A 22,298-nucleotide genomic window follows, 5' to 3' on the forward strand; every position below is an offset into this window, starting at 1 on the left:
TTGAAGATTTTTATTTAGTTGACATTACTGATTCAGATTTTACAATCTGTAAAATACTGCACACCTTTTCCCACTACTTCGGGCATCTTCAATAGCACCACACTTAATTTAAATAGTCTTTAAAAAAGTGGATACTGGAGGAAAAAACCCAACAAACCAGAGCACAGAAAAGGCTCTTTATTCTTTTTTTTTTTCAGAGAGTAGTTAAGATTATCTCCTTAAAGTGGCACATTTTGCCTGCAAGTCGAATAGAGGAGCAATAACTGGTATTTCATTAAAATACTATTTGAGGACTGAATGCATTTATGATTCATGAGACCTCTGCAGGAAACAAAAGCTTGCTCTTTGGAAATGTCAAAGGCTCTTTTAAAAAAAAAAAAAAAAAGGGGGGGGGGAGGGGGGGCGAGGGGGACCCCCAGATGCCAACTATATGATTCAGTGACCTGCAGCTCCAGAATTTTGGTTGTTACCTTACTGAGATACCTGTTCCTGTCCTCCTTTTTTTTTTTCTTTTTTTCTTTTTCAGAATGTACATGTGAACGCTTAATGTTAGGTGTTGAACCAGCAACCAGTTGCCCTTCTTATTCATTGTTAAATGTATGGCCAAATGAACTCTTAGATAAGAGTTTATAAAGAATTGTTTAAAAATGAGGAAACCACATCTTTTTCAAGGATCTGTGATGTAGACAATGCCTTTCTTTTTTTTTTTTTTTTTTTGATGAGTTGGGACCTCTTCAGAATGGTTTCCCCCCTCTCACCTCCCAACACTGAGGAGTTGGGCTTCTGTCAAAGACTCCTTAATATGACTTGAAAAACTGAATCTGCACAGTTGGGAGCTCAAAAGATAATTTGCTGGGTAAGGTCTACAAAAGCAGAAATACTTTGTGTAGAGCATTTTACAGTTCCATTTCAAAAAGCACTGCTTTGGAGATGCTAATCAACTTGCATTCAAGTCAACAAATTTTATATTTTCCATTTATTTTTTCCACTCAGATTGTATTGCAGTAAATCTCATGCTTACAAAGTGAGAAAGAAGCCCTTCCTTTAAATTTTTAATCTTCAGTATAAATGTTTTCAGGTAAGGCATGTTGGGGGGGGGGATATAGTCTTAATGGCATATAATGTAATGGAAATGTATTCTTAAAGTTCTAACAGCAGTGACTTTGCTCTTTGTTGCATGCGAGGAGCTTGTACTTATGTGCTGGCTTTCCATAAACTTCAGCAGAGCTTCCTGTTGGACTTAGTTTACATGCACATGGTATTGATCTTCAGTAATCAAGTAAAACTGTACACCTGCATAAAGCATTAAAGTGTATAGTGTAAAAAAAAAAAGCATAAAGTGTATAGTAAAAAGCATAAAGTGTATAGTAAATTTCAGGAGCACAAAGCTTATGCAAACTTACGTGCACAGCTGCAGTGCATGGTCTTGTAAGTTTGTCCTAGCAAATTCCATCTGTTACTGCATTTAAACCATTAGAGCTTTTCTGTGGTCTTACTTTTTGGACTTCATGTTAGAAACTTGCCAATAACAGTGTTATTTTAGTAATACTAATATTTCCAGGGCATTTCAGTACTTGCAAAACTGTAGACTAGATGAAGGCATAGCAACAGTAAGTATGCTCATACTGATGCATAATAATTTGCTTGCGAAAGTGTTAGCAGTTACCAACAAAGCCTGAATTTGTACCAAGTAAAATATCATGGTAGTTATATCTTATTAGTAAAACTGAAGTGGATGACTCCATCTACTTTAAGCAGCGGAGTTTAGTGCTGTAAGGAGAGTACTTGTCATAGGGATTCGGTAGTGCTGGAGGAGGGTGGGTAAAGAGGTACAGACCTCTCCTGTAAGTGATTCAGCCCACCTGTGATTTAGAGCGGTCCTGTTTCTATCCAGTGACTTGAAGAGGCGACTTCACATATCTGTTTAAATGTCTCTGCTATAGCTCTTAACCACACAGCAAAAAGTAAATGATGAGCTCCATACTATGATGAGACCTCTGCGTGCAGATGTATGATGACTTATATTCTGAAATAAGCAAAATTTCTTTTTCTGAACTAGGCTGAAATTGTAGTTTTATTGTATACACAGAGTAAACATTTTTTATCAGTTTTGGATTTACTTTTCCTGTTTAATACAGCAGGATCATGAAAGTTGGGGCCATGGCCTCATCCATGTTTCCTGGAAGCCCAGACTAGACTATATATTAACGCTTCCTTTCCATTCAACCGGGCAAGACCTCTAAGGGACGATCTTGTCCTAACTTTAGCCGTGGAAGCAGAATCTTCAGTGCTTCAGACCTAAATAGAAACCGCCCTGGAAACAGTCCCTCTAGTGATGGCTTGGTAGGGACATGGAAAGCAGTGAGCCCCAACAGAGGGAATCACAGAGGTAAAAGTTCTAAAATAAATGGTTCTTTTTATAGATCTATTATACGTGATGCAAGAATCAAGCTTTTAAAACTGCTTTAGTGCTGGAGAACAGGCCAGACTTGTATGTGTGCAGCTCCCAGGCCTCCATAGACATCACCAGGGGGGTTGACCCCAGATGTTCGTGTGGTTGCTCAGGAAGCTACTAGTGTTTACGGTGATAACAAGAGAGTCAGGATTTGTTTACTTCTGGGGCTTTTTGACCTAGTAATAGATAGTGAGGACAACTTTGAGGACTGTCTCTTTTTTCAGCTGGTCCAGTGAGGTCCTTGGCCAAGGCACAAAGTTCAGGTTTTATTTTGGTACGTATTGCCAGCCACCCCCATCCCCTTTCCCTGGCAGCTTTGGCAGTGTTCTGAGAGTCCTGCTGAATTCTCCCTCTTGCCTCTGAAGAAACGACTGAAGATGATCAGCTCGCCCCTGTGAGACTTCACAAGGGCTTTGATGACATGGGAGGACCTTAGTTCCCAGCATAGCCTCCTCCCTCCCATGGCCTTCATGAACCAGGCACTTTCATTAATTAAAAACTCCCGCTTGACATCTGCAAGACTGTTTGCATCCTGCAGGTTAAATCTCTGCTGCTCATTGGGATCAGGATCTGCAGCCCCAAGTGGAACTGTTTACATTTGACCTTTGATATGTGAAGAAAATCTTGGCCAGGTGGTGTAGTGAAAACCTGCAATCTTTCTACAAGACTGAGGCCACCCCCTGCCAAAAGGTTGGGAAAGCGAAATGCTTTTAATGTCTGCTTCTTTTAGCATCTAATTTGATGTGTATGCAAGCAGGACAACTTTGAAGTGTTGTTGAAATGCAAAGGAAGAGTACTTCAAAGAAATACAACACTAAACCTTCAGGGATCGGATACACTTTTTTGAAGTTCTATCTTGAAAATGTGTATTCAGAAGAAAATTTGTATGGAAATACCAGGGCTGATTAATTCACCCAGAAATATAATGAGAGTTGCCAGTCAGTGTGCATTGACTTATTCTGTGCTAGTTTTGATTTTGCATCACGGTAGGTGAGTGGTCCTTCGTTCATCTGGCCGTGTTGGCAGTGTCTGTGACAACACTGAGAAGTTAACATAGAGTCTGACAGGGAAACCAAAGCATGATATTGCTGCAGCGTGAAACTCACTCAACATTGTTACCTCATGGCCAACAGAGATCAGCCAAATAAAACTTCAGTGCCTTAAGCTCTCAGAACTTCTGATTTGCATTAGTTGCTTTTCTGGAGCATAGGCATCATGGTCCTTGGGAGATATGTCCTTGAGATGTACATGGAGCTTGTGGCACTCCTGTTAGATAGCGGAGCAGAAACGTCTAATAAATATCTTGAACTTTGAGAGAGTTCAGATCTTGGATGTGAGCTTTCTACAGTTGGGCATTCACACTTGTAAAAACACGCCCAACTCTGCTGAAGCAGAGGGTTGTTATTTTTCCTTTTTGGCAAACGGGGATTCTGGCATCAACTTTTTTAATTGCATGGATTATACTAGCAGTTCCCGGAGCTCAAGGGGTGTGTGTGCTGGGGCGGGGGGAAATGTATGCATGTGTGTGAAGAGCTAATTAGATGTATACAAACGATGGGCTAGGTAGGACTTCAAATGCTAGATATATTGTCCCATCCTTGCTATGTGACTTATCTACTGTTATGGCTTACATGCATGTACAAAACATTGGAAAAATATGAAGTTGTACACAAACCCCTTTTTTCCCAATACAACTGTGAAATAGCAGTGAGATGACTTTTACTTGTTTTTATAACATAGAAAGACTATTTTAATTAAAATAGTTTCTTGTACTATTTCTGAAGTTTTATTTTAATTATATATGCATGTTAGGGGAAGGGAGAAAGAACAGAAACAGCTAAGCATCCTAGGCTGCTTTTTTCTTTTTCTGTATTGCACACTTTTTTCCTTAGGTAATCCTGTTTTTCCCCCATCCCTTCTATGCATTAAGCTCTTACACTTCAAATGAGGGGCTTCCTGTGTTCAAAATTTTAGGAAATTCTCAGATCACTTTAAACTTCCTTCAGCAACCATGAGGCTCAAAAAAAATTTTTTACACACATACATACATATACACACACACTTTTTTTTTTCCATAATAAAAACTGAGTGGAATTACTTCTCTGCAAGATGTCAGGTATTGGGAGAGACCAGATATTGCAAGGTTTCTGATAAAACTGGCTTTGCAGCCGAATCTGTAAACCAGGCTGGCGTGTCAAAGTTGTAGACAGGCTTAATAAGTGCATCACAGATGCATAGTTACGGAGAAGAGCAATTTGGCTTTTGCATGCGAAGGTATTTCTACCCTGCTGTATCGGAGCATGATATGTTTCAGATTTGCTAATGTGGGTCCATGGCACCGCTAGCCAGGGTGGTACAGGGTGCAGTGGCTACTAACTCACCCAGTTCTTGCCCTGGCTCTTGAGACAGCTTTGTAGCCTATCGCTGCAAAAGCTAGGCTGCTCTGGGTACCTGAACCAAGTAGTTGGTGGGTATATTTGCTCTGCGCTGATGGAATTGGAATGTGAAGTTGCCTGTACCGCTCTTACCTTATTCTCCACTTTAATGTGCAGTGTTTTACAGCCCTGTCTACTAAAGGCAACCTGCTGTTGGGTCTGTAATAAAATGCAGGAAGCAAGCATTTCCGTTTACTGCTATATCTAATAAAACAGAGCAAATCATGTGTAGCAAGTAAACTCACTTTGGCCTCTTATACTTTTTTTTTTTTTTTTTTTTTTACTCACATGAAGAAGATAGAGTAATTCTTAAAGATCTTCAGATGAGAAACTTCAAAGTCCTTTAAGTTTTTATCATCCATCATACTGCAAAGCCCTTACTGGTCAGCCCAGTCATTTCAGGGTACCCATCCTCTCGCCTCAGGACACTGTGGTGAAGCGGAGCCTTCCTTCCAAACGTCATTTCTAAAGCAGCTCATTGAATCCAGCATCAAATATGCAGTAATGGTTTCTAATGTGTCTTTCCTTTTTGTAACCTCACCTCTAAAGCTATTTCACCAGGAATAACGTCGACATGAAGGTCAGCGTTGTCACTTACTGCTGCTAGTTCTGCACTAGAATTTTTCAGCTTTTACAAAACTGCGAACAGCCTCGAGTTCAGTGAGCAGTGTCCTTTAGGAAGCAGCCTGCCTAGCCTGCAGCCTTGTTGACCTTGATCTCCAGCTGTGCTCCTTTAGCAGATACCTGCGATGCCTTCCCCTGTATTCGGCGCCTTATCCCCCTTGACTCTGCAAAATCCTCCAGGAGCCTGATGGCTGGACCGGCGTGTGAGGAGCTGAAGGCAGCTGGCATTACTCCCTGCAAGGACCTCGGGACCCTTGCCTTGGGGAGAGAGATCAGCTTTTTTGCCTGTTAATTCCTGGCACTGAGATAACACTTTAAATTTTTGTGCTAAAAAAAGTAAGGCAAAAGCACCAACGGCACCACCCAGTCCCTCTGCCAGGCGAGAGAGGAAAAAAACAAAAATAAAACCCCTTTGCTGTCACTAAAATCGCTGGTTATCAGACACAAGGCAGTGCTGTCCTGGGGGAGCAGAGGTTGTGTCCTTGGAAGGAAAGTGGGGAGCCAGGAGCCTGCAGAGAGGTGGTGCGGGTAGGAGCAGCGCTGGCTGAGCTCCAGCCCCAGCGGCAGCAACTTGGGGCTGCCCTGGGGAAAAAGCAGCAGCTGCGGGGGCCGCCTCCTCCCCCTCTATCTGGTCTTCCTTGGGATGCGTGTGAGGCTTGAACGAGCAGCTCGGGACCTGGGGCAGGGTGTGCAGGCTGTGTCCTGGAGGACGCAGGAGAGAGGAGGACCAGAGTCCCAAGTTATGAGTCACACCAGTTATGAGAGTTGTTGCTTGCACCCCGGGAGGTCTGTGCTCCCCCAGCAAGAAACTTCCCCTTGTTCTGCAATGGGGAGGGCGTTCCTCCATGGGGTCCCGGGCTGTGGCTGCGCTGGTAGGCAACGTCCTAGTACGCGAGCAGCAGTTATCAGAACGTGAAAGTGATTCTGACGACTTTGCTTTCCAACTGATGCAAGCAAACATGCCAGTCTTAGGACATGCATTTAGCATGTAAATTCCTCAGGCTTTTCTGAGGCTAGGAATTAATTCAAAATTTGAAGACTCGTGTTTTGCAATGCACGGTACCTACAGCTGACATTTTAATGATCTTAGAAGTAAAATATCATTTTTAAATAGGAATTACAGTCGTATGCTATCTAAAGCAGATTGTCTTGATTTAGAGTCTTTTGGATTCCTAAAAGTACCATCTAAAAATAATCTGCCGGCATAACTCTATCATGAGCTATGAGCTAGGAAAAACGAAAATAAAAGAGTTCTTGTCTTTTTGAGGTGAGCAAGACAAAATCAGACTGAAAATTGGCCCATTGTATTTTTTTTCCTTATTTTTCTCTTTAAAATTCTCTCCCATTCCCATTTCAAGTGAAGAAAAAAAATCCTCAACCATGTCAGGTTTTACCCTGCTTAATTTTTAGATCACCAAGGCAGGAGACATTGCAAAGCATGCTGTATGGTGAGAGTTTTGGCACATCAGTAGCATAGCGGTCATACTGCCAACCTCCAGTACTCAGAAGTTGTGAGACTTTTGAAGAGTTATTGCAGTGTCTTCATGCATAAAACATATACTTCAGATGAGCCACATTTGTTTTGCATGTTATTTCTGAAAAACAAATCTTCAGATAACAAAATCAGAGGCAGTTCCAAGGGGGAGGGGTGTAAGGGTAGGATTTATGGGAAGACTTTCCCTATGTAAATGTCAGTGCTGTGGAATTGCAAAGGACTGGGTCTTTTGGACTGTTTTTTTACAGAAAAGTGGTAGTTACGCATGTGATAACTTGGTTCAAGCTAGATATGTTTTATTTACTTTCTGGGCTTTTGATCCTCAGTGCGCTCAACTAATGCTTTGCGCAGTGCCAACTCTGAAGCTGTGAATATAGATACTCCTGGACTTGGAGGTCTAATATCTAAAGCTGAACTCTTTCGGATATGGGAGTTTGTGAATTTGGATTCAGCCAAAAGGAGAGGGGAAAAAAAAAAATAAAAGAGGCACGTGCTGTGAAATCTCATCTGAAACCTGGGTTTATGCTTGGGATGTGGTGGTTCTGAAGGTATTTTGAAGAACTGCTTTTGGGCTCTCAAGAACAACGTCCCTTTTGTTGCGTAGCCTGTGTGGCCACAGCACGTCACTAACATGTTGATGGGGAACGCGAGGCGTTTCCGTGCCGGCGGGAGCAGTGACCGAGCACGAAATGAATATCGCGATTGTTTTTCTAATCAGTGGGCCCAAGCAAAACGTGAGAAAATAATGCATTGATTTTTCAGGCTCTGTAATACGACTAGCTGAAAATATTTATGAAGCAGCTGGTAAACTATGAACGGCTTAAAATGAAGTACCTTAGTACTCTTTTTGTAAGGCTCTATTTGGACCTTGGGTTACTTGTGTATAAATAGCGAAACCGAGCCTAAACAATGTTTGCCGACAAGTATTTGCATTACGTCACGCATCTGCTTTGCAGCTGAAACGCTGCTGTTCTGACTGGCTTGTGTGTAACCCGGAGAGCGCAGAGCTGCCTTGTCCATCACAAAACAAAATAACCCGTCATGTGCTGTATTTTTGAAATTCCTTCCAACTGCAGTAAAAAAGAGCTGCTGGAGGATAGGGTAGCGGAGATGAGCATTTCCATACTGTAGACCGAATTAAATAGTTTGTTTTGTAACAGGATATGAACCTAAGCCATAAACCTTGACTCTGCCACTTTAGGTGTTTGTATAGGGCTGTTTGCTGTATGTCTCTCTGTCAAAGGATCTGAAGCACGCTTATCATATTGAGGCTTAGTTTTTGCATCAGTTTCAATGTGTTTAACAAATTTTAATGCAAAGCATAGAAAAATATATAATGGGGCTAAGCTGGCTGGTATTAAAGTTACTGCAGATTTGAGGTAAGGTAGAAAGCTGTTTTTCCCAAATACAAGCAGCTGTATCTTGGAAAGACTTTTGTGCTTTATGCTATTAAAGTGCACTTTAAATCTGTTCTATGACTTGACACCTTTTATCTTGAGACACATCTTATGCACCGTGGGACAGGCTTTCCGCTTTAGAGTGCTTCTGTTCATTTATATCAGCTGAAGGAAATAAGTAATATTTGTTGTGTAATAAAGAAAAGTCAGGGAACAAAGAAAGGATCTACAACCGGGAAACAAGGGGACGTTCGTTACTTTTTTGCAGTCCTGCTTAATAAAAGGACAGTATTGCTTTAATGTCGTTGGCTATAGTTTAGCAAATTCAAGAAGAAATTTATTTATGTATGTATAAAATAAACAGACATTGTCTGATAGTCTATGCCAACGTTTGGGTTGTTTTTTTGTTCCTAAGAATGTTTACAGTATATCCATTTTGCGCAGCTGTGCAAAAAATATTAATTACTTGTGACCATTTCAAAGACACCTTTTATTCTCGCTTGAGGTCAGATGTTCAGCTTGCACACAAATCTGTATCCCGGGCTCTAAACTTTAGCAAAAGGAGAAGATTAAATGTGGCGGACATCTGTCTGCTTCGGAGGTCCTTCGTCTTGTTTGGAAGCAGCTGGTGCCGGGCGCTGGTGGAGGTAGGACGCCGGGTGCTGGTGGATCTTGCGTCGGATCCAGCATGGCAGTTCCTGCTTTCCTGCGATGAGCCATTAAAAGAAGATTAAAATCGTGCTTCGTTAAGACACCGTCACTACCTGCTGTCTGGAGGAGTTAAGAGTTCAGCCCTTGGGCCTTGCTGCACCCGTGGGCTGGCAGGGGACGTGAGGCTGGTCCCACAGGGCTGCCGCATCGGGGACTCCTTATAGCCTCCTCCCAAATCAGTGCCGTGTCCTAACGCATGGGAGGTCTGGTCACAGGACGTGCATATTCTCACTGGGCCCTTTTGCTTAGGCGCGTGTGTGATGACTATCCAGGTATGACAGGACGAGCTCCTGTAGGGCGAGATGGTAGGGGCTGAGCACACACTCCCGAAACGTGGCGCAAGGAGGAAGGCGGCCGAGTGGCCGATGTCAGTTAAAAAAAAAAGGGAACTAGGTGGTGGAGCTGCCTTGGGAAAATGCAGGCGGGAGACCGGCCGCAGCAGGTTTGCCTACCTACCTGCAATGAGCTGAGCCTCCCCTCAGCAGGGGCAATTTCTGAATTACCAGCTATACTGTACCCCCCCCCGCCCACTCTTACAGAAAAAGTAGATGTGTTCGTCTTTCGTTACCCTGCTCAGGGGCTGGTAGATGGGATTTTTTTCTCCTTTGCAAGCTGAGGGGAGGGAGTGTTAAAAATAGCGGTTTGGTCTAAACTATATTGTAGAGTAATGTTTTCCATCATAATTTTTGTCACCTACTTGGTTTCTTGCTTGAGGCACAGATTGTAACACAGCTCCAAACATGCTGTGGGATGAATTTGGGAGCTAAGTTAATTTTTAAATTTCATTTGTTCTTCTCCTGTAAAACATCAGAGCAATACATTCAGCAAGGATCCCTTTTCTTTTTTAGGCCTGAAACCCATGAAGTGAATTTTTTTTTCTTTTTGTTACAAGAAATGCTAATGACCCCTAGTGTAAATTCGTTGCATGTATTCATGATTAAGCGTTAAAAAGCTGCTGGCTGGTAGCACTGTAGTTCAGGGTCTTCAAAACCTGAGAAATTATTCTGGTGATTTAGATTTCTTTTGTTTGAAGCAGCTTTTAGTTGTAATGGAAATGTGTTTTACAAATAAGTCTGTGTGTGCACCTTTCTCTTCTGGCTAGCCGGTAAGAGCACAAATAGGTGCAATTATGTGTCTGAAGTGGCTTTTATCTGAACAGACTACAGCTTCACCTTGTAACGATTAATTGCCGAGGGTGTTTTAGTTTAGAGGTGTGAAGTGAATGAGACAAACCCAGAGGGTGCTTCAGACCTCTCACGCAGTAGGATTGGGAACGCGGTGAAATTAATTTTTACAGCAGCGTGAAATTTGGGATCTTATTTTTTGATGTGGAATAGCTTTTCCTCACCCTGCATCTCTCTTCAAATATGACTGTAATTTGTTAGCTTTTTTGGTGGTATTTTTGAGGTAGATTGCCAGGGTAATAGCCTCCTCTGCAGGGTTCCTTTTTTATTCTCTCCAGCTCTGAGAAACAGTTCTCAATCAAATTTTTCATTTCTATGTATCAAAATTTCCTATTTTAAAGAGCATTATGTGAGAATGGGAGAGATGGAAAACTCAAGTCATCCATCTTACTGCATGATACCACAAAAATAATCTGTAGCTGACCCCTTTTTCCAAATTTGAACATTTGCAGAGCACATGCGCAAAGAGTAAGGTGAATTGGACAAAAAGGCCGGTCCCTGTCCTTGCCCAGAGGGGTTGTGCTGGGGCACACTGTGCTTCCTCATGGCCTCAGGACCTGTTGAGAGGCAGCCCCTTCTCCTTACCTTCTTTAGACGCCTGGGTTTTAAAGGGTGATGTGTTTTCTAAGTGGACATCCAGCATGAAAGCATCCCAAAACAAAAAATAGGCTTGAAAATGTTGCCTCTGGGTTTGTAATTTGATGCAGAAAAGAGAGAGCCTCTGGGTGGGGAAACTGTAATTTCCAACATATGTAACATGTTCAAGTGCTTTTCCTTTTTTTTTTTTCTTTTTTAATCTGCCATCTTCATTAAATACCTAATTTTAAAACCCATATTCAGGCAGCTTTCCTATTTGAATCCAGCAGACTGCAGTTCTCATTCACCAAGCTCAAAAGCCCCCTGCTTTTATAGCTTTCCTTAGATTTATTTGCAGGGCAGTGTTTTGTTTTTCTCTGGGAGTCGATGGGAATATATCTTCACTAGCACTGTAGCCAGAGGGTTTGTATGTCATTCAAAAACAAAAATAAAAAATCTCCACCTACTGAAAAGTGAACAGCATAGCCCTAGCAACCAGACTGGTGCGTCGGAACCAGAGGAAAGGACATTAAACAAGTAAGACTAAATAATGTCTTCTTTATAATGGGAGAGATATGGTAGAAATGGCAGCTAGTGATAAGAGTAATTGTAGCTGATAATGGAGATAGTTGTGTTTGTATTTTTTTTTTTTTTGTAATTGTGGATTGTGGCTTGTAAATATATCCTTGATGAAGTAATGCTTGTTCTTGTCAGCATGAGCAAGGTATTCAGCTGAGAGCTCTAGAAGAGAGATCTGCTTCATTTGAAAAAAAAAAAACCTAACAATATCCTACGCTTGTTGTATGTGCATTGAAGGAGTAAGGAAGGTAAGTCATTTTCTTGGAAAGCAAGGGAAAACGTATTTTAAATGCTGTCAGTGCTCTGCCTGATGGACCGCTTCGCTCATTGTTACGGCTTTCTCCCAGGTGTCCAGGTGTTTCCTTGGTGGTGTTATGTCAGGGATGGATTTCATGTGTCTACCTTTTCGTCTCTGTGTGTACCTTGGTTTCTTGCTCATCTGCTGTGTCACAGATCAGTCTGTGCTTACGTGATGGTTTTCCTTTTCCTTTCTTTTTATTTTGGAATAGAGAGGAGTTTATTCCATCTGACATCGTCTTCAATATTAGTTATTCCTTATTTTGTTAAGGAACTCCATTGTGCTGCTTCAGGATGGATTTTCCATTTGTGTTCTTTGACTATGTGGTTATCCTTAGTCACTGTCAGCAAACAAAGCGCAGGCTCGAGTTTTTTGTTAGGTTTTATTTCTGTTCGAGCAAAGCCATGGCAAGCAAAGCAAGGGAAGGAACGCGCTTCTCAGGTGAGGTCTGTTGTGTTGGTGATCAGTCCAGGATCCTCTCAAACCTCGTAAATCAGAGGTGGTCTCAGTGGTCTCTTTGCCATTTTATTTGCCCTAGAAGTACCTCGAACTTCAGGTGAGTAATTTAATACACAGAGGGCTGCCGATTTGTGACTTCTATCTAATAACTGTATTTCTTTGCCTTCCTCTGCACCTCCCCTTCCTACTCTGTTCTACATCCCTTCTCCTGGGGCTTGTTGTCTTTTCTTGTTTTACGCAGTTTAGTTCTTTGGTTCATTGGTGTATGAGGGCTTTGATTTTCTCCCTGCCTCTCTGTGCCATACATGCTGGTGATGGTGTGTAAAGAATAAAGCGATTCTGAGCCTTTATCGGAGAAGATTGCCTCCAGTATTATTTTTCTGTCACAGCAGTTTTGCTTCCTGACTGCTAGACGTGAAGCAGTGTGCTGGGAAGGTGGCCAGAGAAGGATGTGCTGTTCCAGGCTAGTTTTCGGTGACTACTTTTTAGGGCCAAGTTACTGGGGAAAAACAGGATCTTGTTGCATCATCTCCAGCTATTTGGTTAGGGGCTTTTTGTTCATTTTTCTTTGACCTCTCAAAGTTTCTCAGCTGTAGGCTTGGTCAGTCTGGTGACAGAAGTTTCATGAGCTGTGGAAGGGTTTCTGAAGAATCAGTCAGATTTCATGGTCTTGCTTAACTAAATTTGATCTTAAAACTTCTCACTGCTACTCCCAGCAGTGCGGCTCCTTTTGCAGTAGCAGTGGAGGAAATACTATGTGAGCTGCCCTCTAGTTTTCCTTGGAGGTAGGACTTGGGAATGGTGGGATAAATGCTAGAGATCTCTTGCATCCTGTCAGTACCACTGACGTGCTGCTCTGGTCAGTACAGCCACCCTAGGGATTTTTGATAACCGTGGACAAAACTTTGTTGAGGAGTAGTTTTCATGGAAGATTGAGGGGTTGTTGTGCCTGGACAAAGTATAGTGATGGTGAGTTATCTGTGCCAACGAGCCATGGTTTTATTGTGCAAGCGTAAGCTGGAGCTTCCTCACCCCCAAATAACATGTTTCCTAAACCCAAGGTGAGAGACAAGGGGTGCACCAGGTGTGGTTAGAGAGCTCTCTGTGCCTTATCATATTTTTAGCTTGCGTGTTGGCTGTTCTTAGGCAGCCTCTATGGTGTCTTAGTTAAGGCTTCGTCATGAGCTGGGCTGAGCTCACAGGATTGCTGAGGTGGGATGGGAGCTCTGGAGGTCTCCAATCCAGCCCCCTGCTCAAAACAGGGTCACCTACAACAAGCGGCTCAGAATCATGGTCAGTTCGGTTTTGAATAGCTCCAAGGGTGAAGGCTCTGCAACGGCAACCCATTCCAGTGCTTGAGCACCCTCACAGTAAAAAAGCTTTTTTCACGTTTAAGTGGAATTTGCTGTGTTTCAGTTTGCCTCTTGCCTTGTCACTAGGTGCCACTGGGAAGAGCCTAGCTCCATTTTCTTTATTGCCTCCTGTCAGGTGTTGATGCACATTGGTAAGATCATGGGCACTGCCAGTTCCCATTCGCTAACTGGATGTTGCACATTTGGGTGGTGGTGTGCTTTGCTTTATTAGCCCTTTTCCACTTAAAGCTGTGTGGAATCAGCCTTCTGTCTGGGGCGGCAGCAGTCCTGGGGTTTCTGTTTGTGCTCTTTGCCTTCCGAGATAAATGTGGTGTAGATCATTACACTCTGCGGTCGTAGGCTTCCGTATTTACTAGACTTCAGCAGGACCTGGTTGTCAGAGCCAGGAAATCTGGAAGGGAAAGGACAAGACTATCCTCAGAATTGAGTAGGTGAATGGGTTTGCAAAAACTGAGTTTTCTGCTCATTTTTATCAGACACGTAGGCACCAGACCAAATATCTCGTGGCACCTGCATATTATGGCAGGTATTATGCTGATGGAAGTTTATTGTTTAGATTGTGTTTAAGATCTGAGGATGCCTCCTTGAAGGTTGGAAGTCTTTAATTGTGGTGCTACTTCTTTTTTATGGATTTGTGACACATTCACATATAGATGTTTTTGTCTTTCAAAATTCTTTTGATTTGTCTAACTCTGGCAACTAAATAAAACAAGGCATGTGCTATTAAGTTCAGGAGTCTTTGTGCTATCATTCAAAAGTTACCTTAGGGTTTGGACCCACTTCATGTAGTAAGATACAGAAGATGAAATGCTCACTGGCCTTTTAAGGATAGCATTTCAGCACAGCTAGCTGGCAGCCTCCAGTAAGAGCTATCAGCTCTTACTGCCAGCTGGGTCAGACCAGAAAGGTGACCTGTGGGAGGGAAAATTCAGTTTATAACATTTGGGGGGTTTTTTGTTGTTTTGATTTGGTTTTAGTAGACCCCATTCCAGGACTTACGCCAGAGATGCTGTGAACAACTTTCTTAATTGCTTCTGTTGGAGCAAACGTCAGCAGCCATGCGGGCTGATACACAACCAAATGGCAGGGTATGCGAAAGGTTAAAGCCAGTTTTCCTTCCTGTTTTTTGTTTCGCTTTGTTCCGTGTCTATATTTACAGCAGTCTCGTGTGTCCTAGATTAAAGCCATGACAATCTGGACTATTTCAGTGACTTGTGTGTCCATTGTGCCAGAGTGGAAGGAGAGGGTACGCCTCTGACCTCTGCGGCTCCAGTTCAGCAAAGTGCTTAAGCATGTGCTTAACTTGTAACCGTGCTTTCTTTATATAGACCGTTGGGATTTAAAAACTGCTAGTTCACCAGCTCAGACAGCATGTCAGGCAGGTTAACTTTTCCAGACTCTACAGGAAATACTCCCCTGGGGACCAGTTGTGGTTTTCAAAAGTTTGAGGGTAAGATCAGGTGCCATCATCATGGCGCGTAACTCTGGTAAGCCGGGAGCAAAGTCTTCAGGAGGGAGAGATAATCTGTTCATGCATGCTGCGTCCAGTGAGTCCAGGACTTTTTAGATACCCAGCCTGTAGGCAAATGGCCTTATAGCCAGACTTCTGGATTGTCAGGCATCCAGGAATCTTGAACAAACATTCAGACTCCTTCTGTACAAAGAGATTGTTGGGGAGAACAAATATAAAGGAAAGACACTTGGGTTATTGTGGAGTTACAGCTACCTTTAGTGACAGGAGGCCTTGTGTCTTCTATGTGAGCTTCTCAGGCGTGCCGTTTGGGACCTCTGAAGCACTCTATGGGATGCCCCTTCAGTGCGTGGACTTGCAGGCAGAGCAGGCCACAGGCTGACCGAAAGTAGGAACTGGCTTCCTAAGATAGTGCTTCAAAATGCCAGTTTGTGCCTGGTGATGAACATCTCCAAGTCGTGCTTGTGGTCAGCAAACAGCCCCAGTCTGTTACCGGTCCAGCCACAGCGGTGCCTGAATTCAGAGACCACGCAGTGAAATAAAATTCTCTCTTGCAGACTGATTTGCAGACCTGAGGCTCTGGATCCACCTCCCACTGTTGGTGTTTTATTACTCCTTATGGTGTAGCTGGTGATCGTCCTGGAGAAGAGAGAAGATGATGAGTGATGCAAGTGACATGCTGGCTGCCGCTCTGGAGCAGATGGATGGCATTATAGCAGGTAAACGCTTGGGGCGGTTTGTTTGTTTAACAGCTTCAGTCCTTCTTTTTCATGGCTGGAGGGCAGAAGTACAGCCTGAGGAGGGAGTGTGGTTGTGTTTGGTGTCTCCCCTTACAGCTTGGGGGTTGCAAGCAAATGGAGTGGAGGAATTGCACAAGCTCTCACCCACAGGCAGGGCTAAATGGGTTGTAGTTTTTCTCCCACTTCCTATCAAAATGCTGCTCAAAAAGGCTGAACGATGCAGTTCAGCTGGTGCATGCAGCATCATGAAAGCTGAGGACTAGGCAGGTTTCAAGCTGGGATGGGTGCATTTAAAGAGCTGCAGCAGGGCCAGAAGAGAAAGGTTGTCTAATCCTGGCTACTCTGTACTTTTCTCAACTCTTAAGTTAAAACATGAACTGAATTTTCCTTGTTTTCAAAACTGGAATGCTCTGGGTCCAAACATTTGGTTTGAACCTGCCTTTAATATTAGTATCTTGATAAGGACCTGCAAATTTTAAGTGGACTAAGGAGAAGGATCACAAAGTATACAACTTCTGCTTTTTAAATCGAGTCTAGTGAGCTGGAAAATAACATAAGTACACAGAGGAGCAAAGCAGCAAGAACTTAATAGTTTAATCTAATTTCAGCAGAGCTATGCAGAAAGCTATCCAAACTGTTGCAAGGGTTGCAGCATGGTTATAAAATCTTTAATAGTTCCACTTAAAATAATTTCCTTTAAAAAAATAAAAAAACCCGTAACAGTACATGCTTTGCTTGGACAATAACTTTTCTCTGCAGTTTTCCTAAAGATATTAAGGACACACAGCAGGCACAGATGTAAAGTAGATTCAGTTGGATCATAATGATCTCTAAAAATACATATAAGCTGTGACTTTAGAAATTTCCATAAGTAGATATTAGTATTTGGATCAGATCATGTATCTATATTTTCGAGAGCCTAATTTGGTTATGACAGTATGGGGTTTAATATAAAAATAAAATGTGATGTTGCGATATTTAAGTCACCACAGACTTAATTTCTTCTGTGTCTTTACAGACCTATAAAGTAATATAACAGAGAGATATCAACTCCTTTGCTTCTTTGGGGATTTTTCTCCTTTTTTTTTTTTTTTCCCCCAAAGGGAAGTAGTAGAATGCTTGCATTTTCTTTGGCTTGCCAGATGAGATGAATGAAGGTTCATGGAAGTGCATATATGGCATATCTATGTAGTTGTCAAAAGTTGACAGTACAAAAGCTGATGCTCTGTCATTAACACATTTCGTTGTGCCTAGGCATTACAGTATTAAGGTCACAAAATCAACATACTGAAATTCTAGCTGGAATTACCTAGGTTACTTTAAATCAATCTTAATCCTGAATTTGCAGTTTCCTTCCCTACTTAACATAAAGCAAGTTTTAATGTAGGTCAAACATATATACTGTAAGTTTATGCAAATAAGAATTTTTTCCTATATTAGCATGCAAACGTCAGCACTTCCGTATCAAACTCTCATTTTTCTTTTTTAATTTTGTGCTTGTAGAAGTGATTCAGTCTGTTTATCATCTTACATGTCTTTATTCTTTCAAAAATTTTCCAAGGCCTTAGAGCAGTGTCATATATTTCTGCAAAAAAAATGCTGAGCAAAATTTCCTCTGGAAACCGTTAGTATCTAACTCAGGTCATGAAATTGCTGTGGGGTGACCCAAAGCATTAGCAGCAGAGCATGTTTCCTCCACATTATTTTCAGCCTCTGATATCCTTGGGAGCAGGAGGCCAGCCTTTGCCTTGAACTCATGTGCGCTGCTGTGGCGTGTGACTCCTCTGTCACATCAGCCCATCTTCTTCTTGCCGGAGTTGCTGTGCATTAAAGCTATCAGAAGTGGAACTCCAAATGTGTGTTGGCAAAAGATTGCTTTTTCCTTAATTGCAGTGTGGTTTATAACAACCACCCGGGGTGGAGAAGAGGCAACATCCAGGACTAGCTCTGAGTTCGATTAGGATAAATCTGTATTGGTAGGAAAGATGCGTAGGATGTCTAAAACTTGCTCATATTACTGTGCATTTATCCGTTTACTCTGTGATTTATTCCATGTGGCTTTGTTCGATGCAGGTTCGAAGGCACTAGAGTATTCCAATGGCATATTTGACTGCCAGTCCCCCACCTCGCCCTTCATGGGGGGCCTGCGAGCGCTGCATCTGGTAGAGGATCTGCGAGGCCTGCTGGAGATGATGGAGGCAGATGAAAGAGAAGGGCTGCGATGCCAGGTCCCGGATTCGACGGCAGAGGCTCTGATTGAGTGGCTCCAGAGTCAAATGGTACAGTGTCACCTTGTTTCATCCGTAAAACACTGGCTTCCTGTTTTATCTGTCTGTTAACTAGGTTGGCTCAGACAAGGAGGGGCGTATTTTATGCAGGCGATTTGGAATTTTAGAGTAGGTATCAAAGAACCAAAGGGAAGAGATTTTGATGTGGAGATGCTGCAGTGGGGCCTCAGAAAAGGTGTAGTTCAAATATCTCATGCAGGACGTTGGCCTACGCTTTCTTTGATGTGCCACTGTGCCTGATTTTGGTGAGGAGAAAGTGTGCAGTATTGGGAGTTTCATCTCTGAGGGTGGGAGGAGGACATTTTTATAGGAATCTGACACTTGAATAGAAAAAAGTTGTTTTAATGTGAACTTTCCTTTGAAAAGGATTTTTGACAGAACATTTTCTACAAGTGCCAGTGTTGTTTCTGGCCGTCCTATCTTTCTTATAATAGAAATGAGTGGTATAAGCTCAGCATCCCTTTAACCTGGAAACCAAAGCAAATTTTTATTTTCTGTGCTTGTGAGTGTCTCAGTTTTTGTCATTCTTGCTTTAAAAATACACCAGAATAGACCCGATAAGGCTCTTCTTTTTCTGAGCCTTGGTTTTCCCCTAAATGAATTATTATTCAAGGGTGGGGTCTCTCTGAAAAGAACACTGAGAAAGAAAATTTTGTGCTTCGTAGAAGGTAAGTTACAGCTTCATTTTTGAAAGACCCTCTGTTTTTGCCTCCAGGTGCTCTATGACTGGCAACTTCCCAGCAGATCCAAAGGGGAGTCCTTGTGCTTGTAATTTGTGGCCGACTTTGCGTACCTGTGGTGGTATAGGTGTGCACTAATTTCAGGGAAGCTCTAGCAGTGGAAGTTAAGACTTATTTTGGGATATCATGCTTCAGGGTTTAAGTCAATTTGTAACTATCAAGAATCAGAGTGACAGCTGCGGGTGTGCATGTCTTCAGACCTTGCCAAGTCTGTCGACAGCAGTGTGTCCCCATGCCTTCCTCTGACACACTTGGCATTGGCCAAGGTAATAGCGTGCTGGTGAAGTAGGGATACCAGATCTGATGAAGCATGGGTCTGATCCAGGAAAGGTCCAACTGTGGTGGGTCTGTGTAACATGTAATGAATACGTTGTTACTGCAGGCTGCTGTCAGAAGGGGAGGTCACCGGTTGTCTTCTGTTGCACCCGACCTCAGAAAGGGTTCAGGGATCTTGCGACTGTAGCTGATCTGGCAGAAAACTTTTTTATTTCTGATGTATAGGTTGATTCTCTACCAGATCAGCAGGTTGATCTGGACTGGCTTTGTGGCTGCCTTGTCTGCCAGACCTAGCACAAGAGCAACCGCGAGATCACATGCATGGAGGTTGAGGTGATGGTGGGGAGAAGCAGTGCCTCCCCTGCTGATGGCAATCCTCATTTGCAGCATATGACACCCCACCACAGCGCACTTCTGTCACGGACACTCTGCGGTGTCGGATGGGGGCAGAAGTAGTGGCAATGTTTGAAAAACCTGCAGCTGAAGAATGTCACCCTTCATGTCAAACCAACACTGATTCTCTTTGACCTGATGTGCCCTCTAGTGGCACACAGGTTGTGTGCAACCTCCGTGAGAAGAGACAGGGACCTGAATTAGCAGGGGATGCCCTAGCTTGCATACCTCTTGCAGAAAGGTTTTGAGGGGAGAATGCTGCTTTATTCTACTCAACTGAAAATGCCTGATATTTAATGAAGCAAATGGGAGCTTTTCCATTCACTCCAGTGGGTTTTGGAGTCAAAGCATGGCAGAAAATGTTAAGATCATGAGAAGGAGGTGGGAGTGAAGTTACGGTCAGATCTTTAGAGCACAGAGTTCCTGCTGCCATCAGCATTTCCTTGCTCTGTAACATACAGCACTGAACATCGCTGTAAGTAGTCTCTGGTCTGTGTGGAACAGAAATCAAAGAGGCATAACAGATTTTGTGCAAGTGTGGGCTTTAAAAATAAATAAATGTTCATATGCCAGATAGCCTTGGAAAATAAAATAATCCCCATGGGTTGCATGGACATCAGTAGTCCACACTTAGTGAGGCCAATCTACTGTATGTGTTACTCTGGAGTGATGAGGCTTGGCGGTGTGGCTTGGTTGTTGCTTTAGGCTGCAGTGTATGGCCAACTGTTGCCCCTGGTAGCGATGAATGTGTGATTTGGGGATACCTGCCTGCTAGGAAATGGAAGAGAGTCCTTCAGAGTCACTTGACGTAGATCACCAAATGGCAGTGAGTCAGTAACGGTTTTTCTTACAGCTGGGGGCTGAATTTGGAAAAGGAACTGCTCTGTATCATTGACTTTGGTGACTCCTGATCACTGAAAAGAATATGTAGGCTTTGAATACAAAAGACTGCATATCTATTCCATCTATACTTCTCCTCCCTGTGCCTCAAATTATTCCCCAGTGATGTGTGGTGTCTTTAAAACCCATAGTATGAAAGACCGAATGTTACAGTTCATAGTGTGCTACAAGCAAATATCATGAGATTTAAAGGAATTACCAATACTGCAGGTCCCTATCTGAGCAGGGGCGGTGTTAGATGGAGTGCCCAGGTGAGTCTAAGAAAGGCTTTCTGTAACAACACCTATCCTGTGAAATAGGTTTAATCTTCCACTCGTGAACAAGTTACATAAAACAGGCTATTCAAAACCACTAGAACCGGTTCATGACATCTCATCTGAAGCTCTAACCAAGTCTCTGACGTCTCAGAGGAAAACAAAAATAGTGTTCACAGCTGCCAAACAATGCGTCACATGAAAAAAATCCATCCTGGCCCCTGAAGGGAAACCACTGATGCCCTCATCAGGGAGAGGTTTTGACAGCAGTCTCCCAAACTTGCTCGCTTCTGTAAAATGGGGCAGAGTATTCAATTTTACCATGTCAGAATTGACTGTCGTGTGTCACTGCATTGGTTCTTAGCGACCACTTCCTTTCTGCTCTTCTCCGTTTGGTGGCAGATGTTTAAAACGAATATACAAGCGCTCACAAAGGGCCAAAGAGTTAAAGCATCTCATGCTGGTGTTTCAGCTGGTGGATGCCAGATGGCCACGTGACACCAACGTGCATGCAGGGCGCCCGAACATCTGGCAGAGCCCTTCCAAGTGGAGTGACCAGGTGGTCCCCACTGGGGAACTCAGAGAAGTTGTAAATGGAGCTTTCTGTTGCACAAATAAGTCAATTTAACTAAAATACATCATTTCTGACCTTTTTTCTGATGTTTTTCCTAATTTTCATACAGCTGAAAAATGATCTCAGTGTAGCTAAAACCCTGCACATGCCTCCGTGTGCAAGCTGATGGCAGATGAACGCTGTGATTAAAATTAGAAATGAAGCCATGTGATCAAAGTCTGGAAGAGGACTGAGGCCTTCGCTAAGTTGAGAAGTGTTGGGACTGTGTGCTTTCAGTGAGGAAGCAGAAATGGGAATCAGCCCTGAAATCCATAGCCAGATCATAACTATTCCAAAGTATTCGCATTTTTCTGTTTTCCTTCTGATCAACAGAAATGTTTAATGTCTTCTCATGTGTTCTTTTGTAAAGTATGTGCTGTACTCTGTAAAGCTTCTGGTTTGAATGTAGACAATTTGCGAGAGATCTGTAACGTCACCACCAGTAACAAGACCGTTTTAATCAATTTCTGCCTTTTGCAAGACCAACACAGTCCCATTGTGTTCAGCTGGAAGCTGATAGATTCATCTGTGGAAGAATAATTCTCGAAAAACTTGCTCCTAACTGTGGACGTTGCTTCAGTTTTTCTTCAGTTGAGATAAACAAGGCACAGTTTTCTTTCTAGTTATTAGTTTTCTTGACAGTGTTTTTTTTTTTTTTTAATATAGCTTTTGCAGCAGCCTTCCCAGAAGGATGAAACCAACTGTGTCTTGTTAAAGAGGAGGGTGGAGGGTACAGCGGGTTGCGAACCCCTTTCCCATCCACAGCCAGCTTCCCCAAGCTCCTGATCTGAACTTTCAGCTGTGGGTCCTTGTCGAGTTATTGTTGTGGTTTCATGAACAAAATAGCCAGGATAATTCTTTTCCTTTAAAATGTTCATGATCAATGAATGAAACTGTGGTTTTCACTTAAGAAGTGCCTGTGTGTAGCATTATATGTTGAATGTGAGAGCTTTAAAACACAGCAAACCTAATGGTCTCCAAAGGTTACTTGGAGTACGTTTTCAGCTCGTCTAAAGCTGCTAGTTGATTTGAGTTGT

General features: G+C 42.8%; 1 protein-coding gene across 49 annotated transcripts in view; it reads left to right on the forward strand.

Moving 5' to 3' along the window:
* Positions 1-22,298, forward strand: part of PPFIBP1 (PPFIA binding protein 1) — a 125,971-nt gene that overhangs the window by 51,945 nt on the left and 51,728 nt on the right. For 47 of the 49 annotated variants that reach the window (XM_068950180.1, XM_068950246.1, XM_068950217.1 and 44 more), the window contains 2 exons: positions 15,615-15,776; positions 17,871-18,076. In XM_068950180.1, coding sequence (XP_068806281.1) covers positions 15,713-15,776; positions 17,871-18,076 — 270 coding nt within the window. In that variant the 5' untranslated portion in view covers positions 15,615-15,712. Of the gene's footprint in view, positions 1-11,316; positions 11,415-11,682; positions 11,705-15,614; positions 15,777-17,870; positions 18,077-22,298 lie in introns of those variants that run through there. The other 2 variants (XM_068950199.1, XM_068950212.1) reach the window with 2 other exon arrangements.

Source organism: Struthio camelus, chromosome 1 (genome assembly GCF_040807025.1).
Source record: "Struthio camelus isolate bStrCam1 chromosome 1, bStrCam1.hap1, whole genome shotgun sequence".
Classification (NCBI taxonomy): domain Eukaryota; kingdom Metazoa; phylum Chordata; class Aves; order Struthioniformes; family Struthionidae; genus Struthio; species Struthio camelus.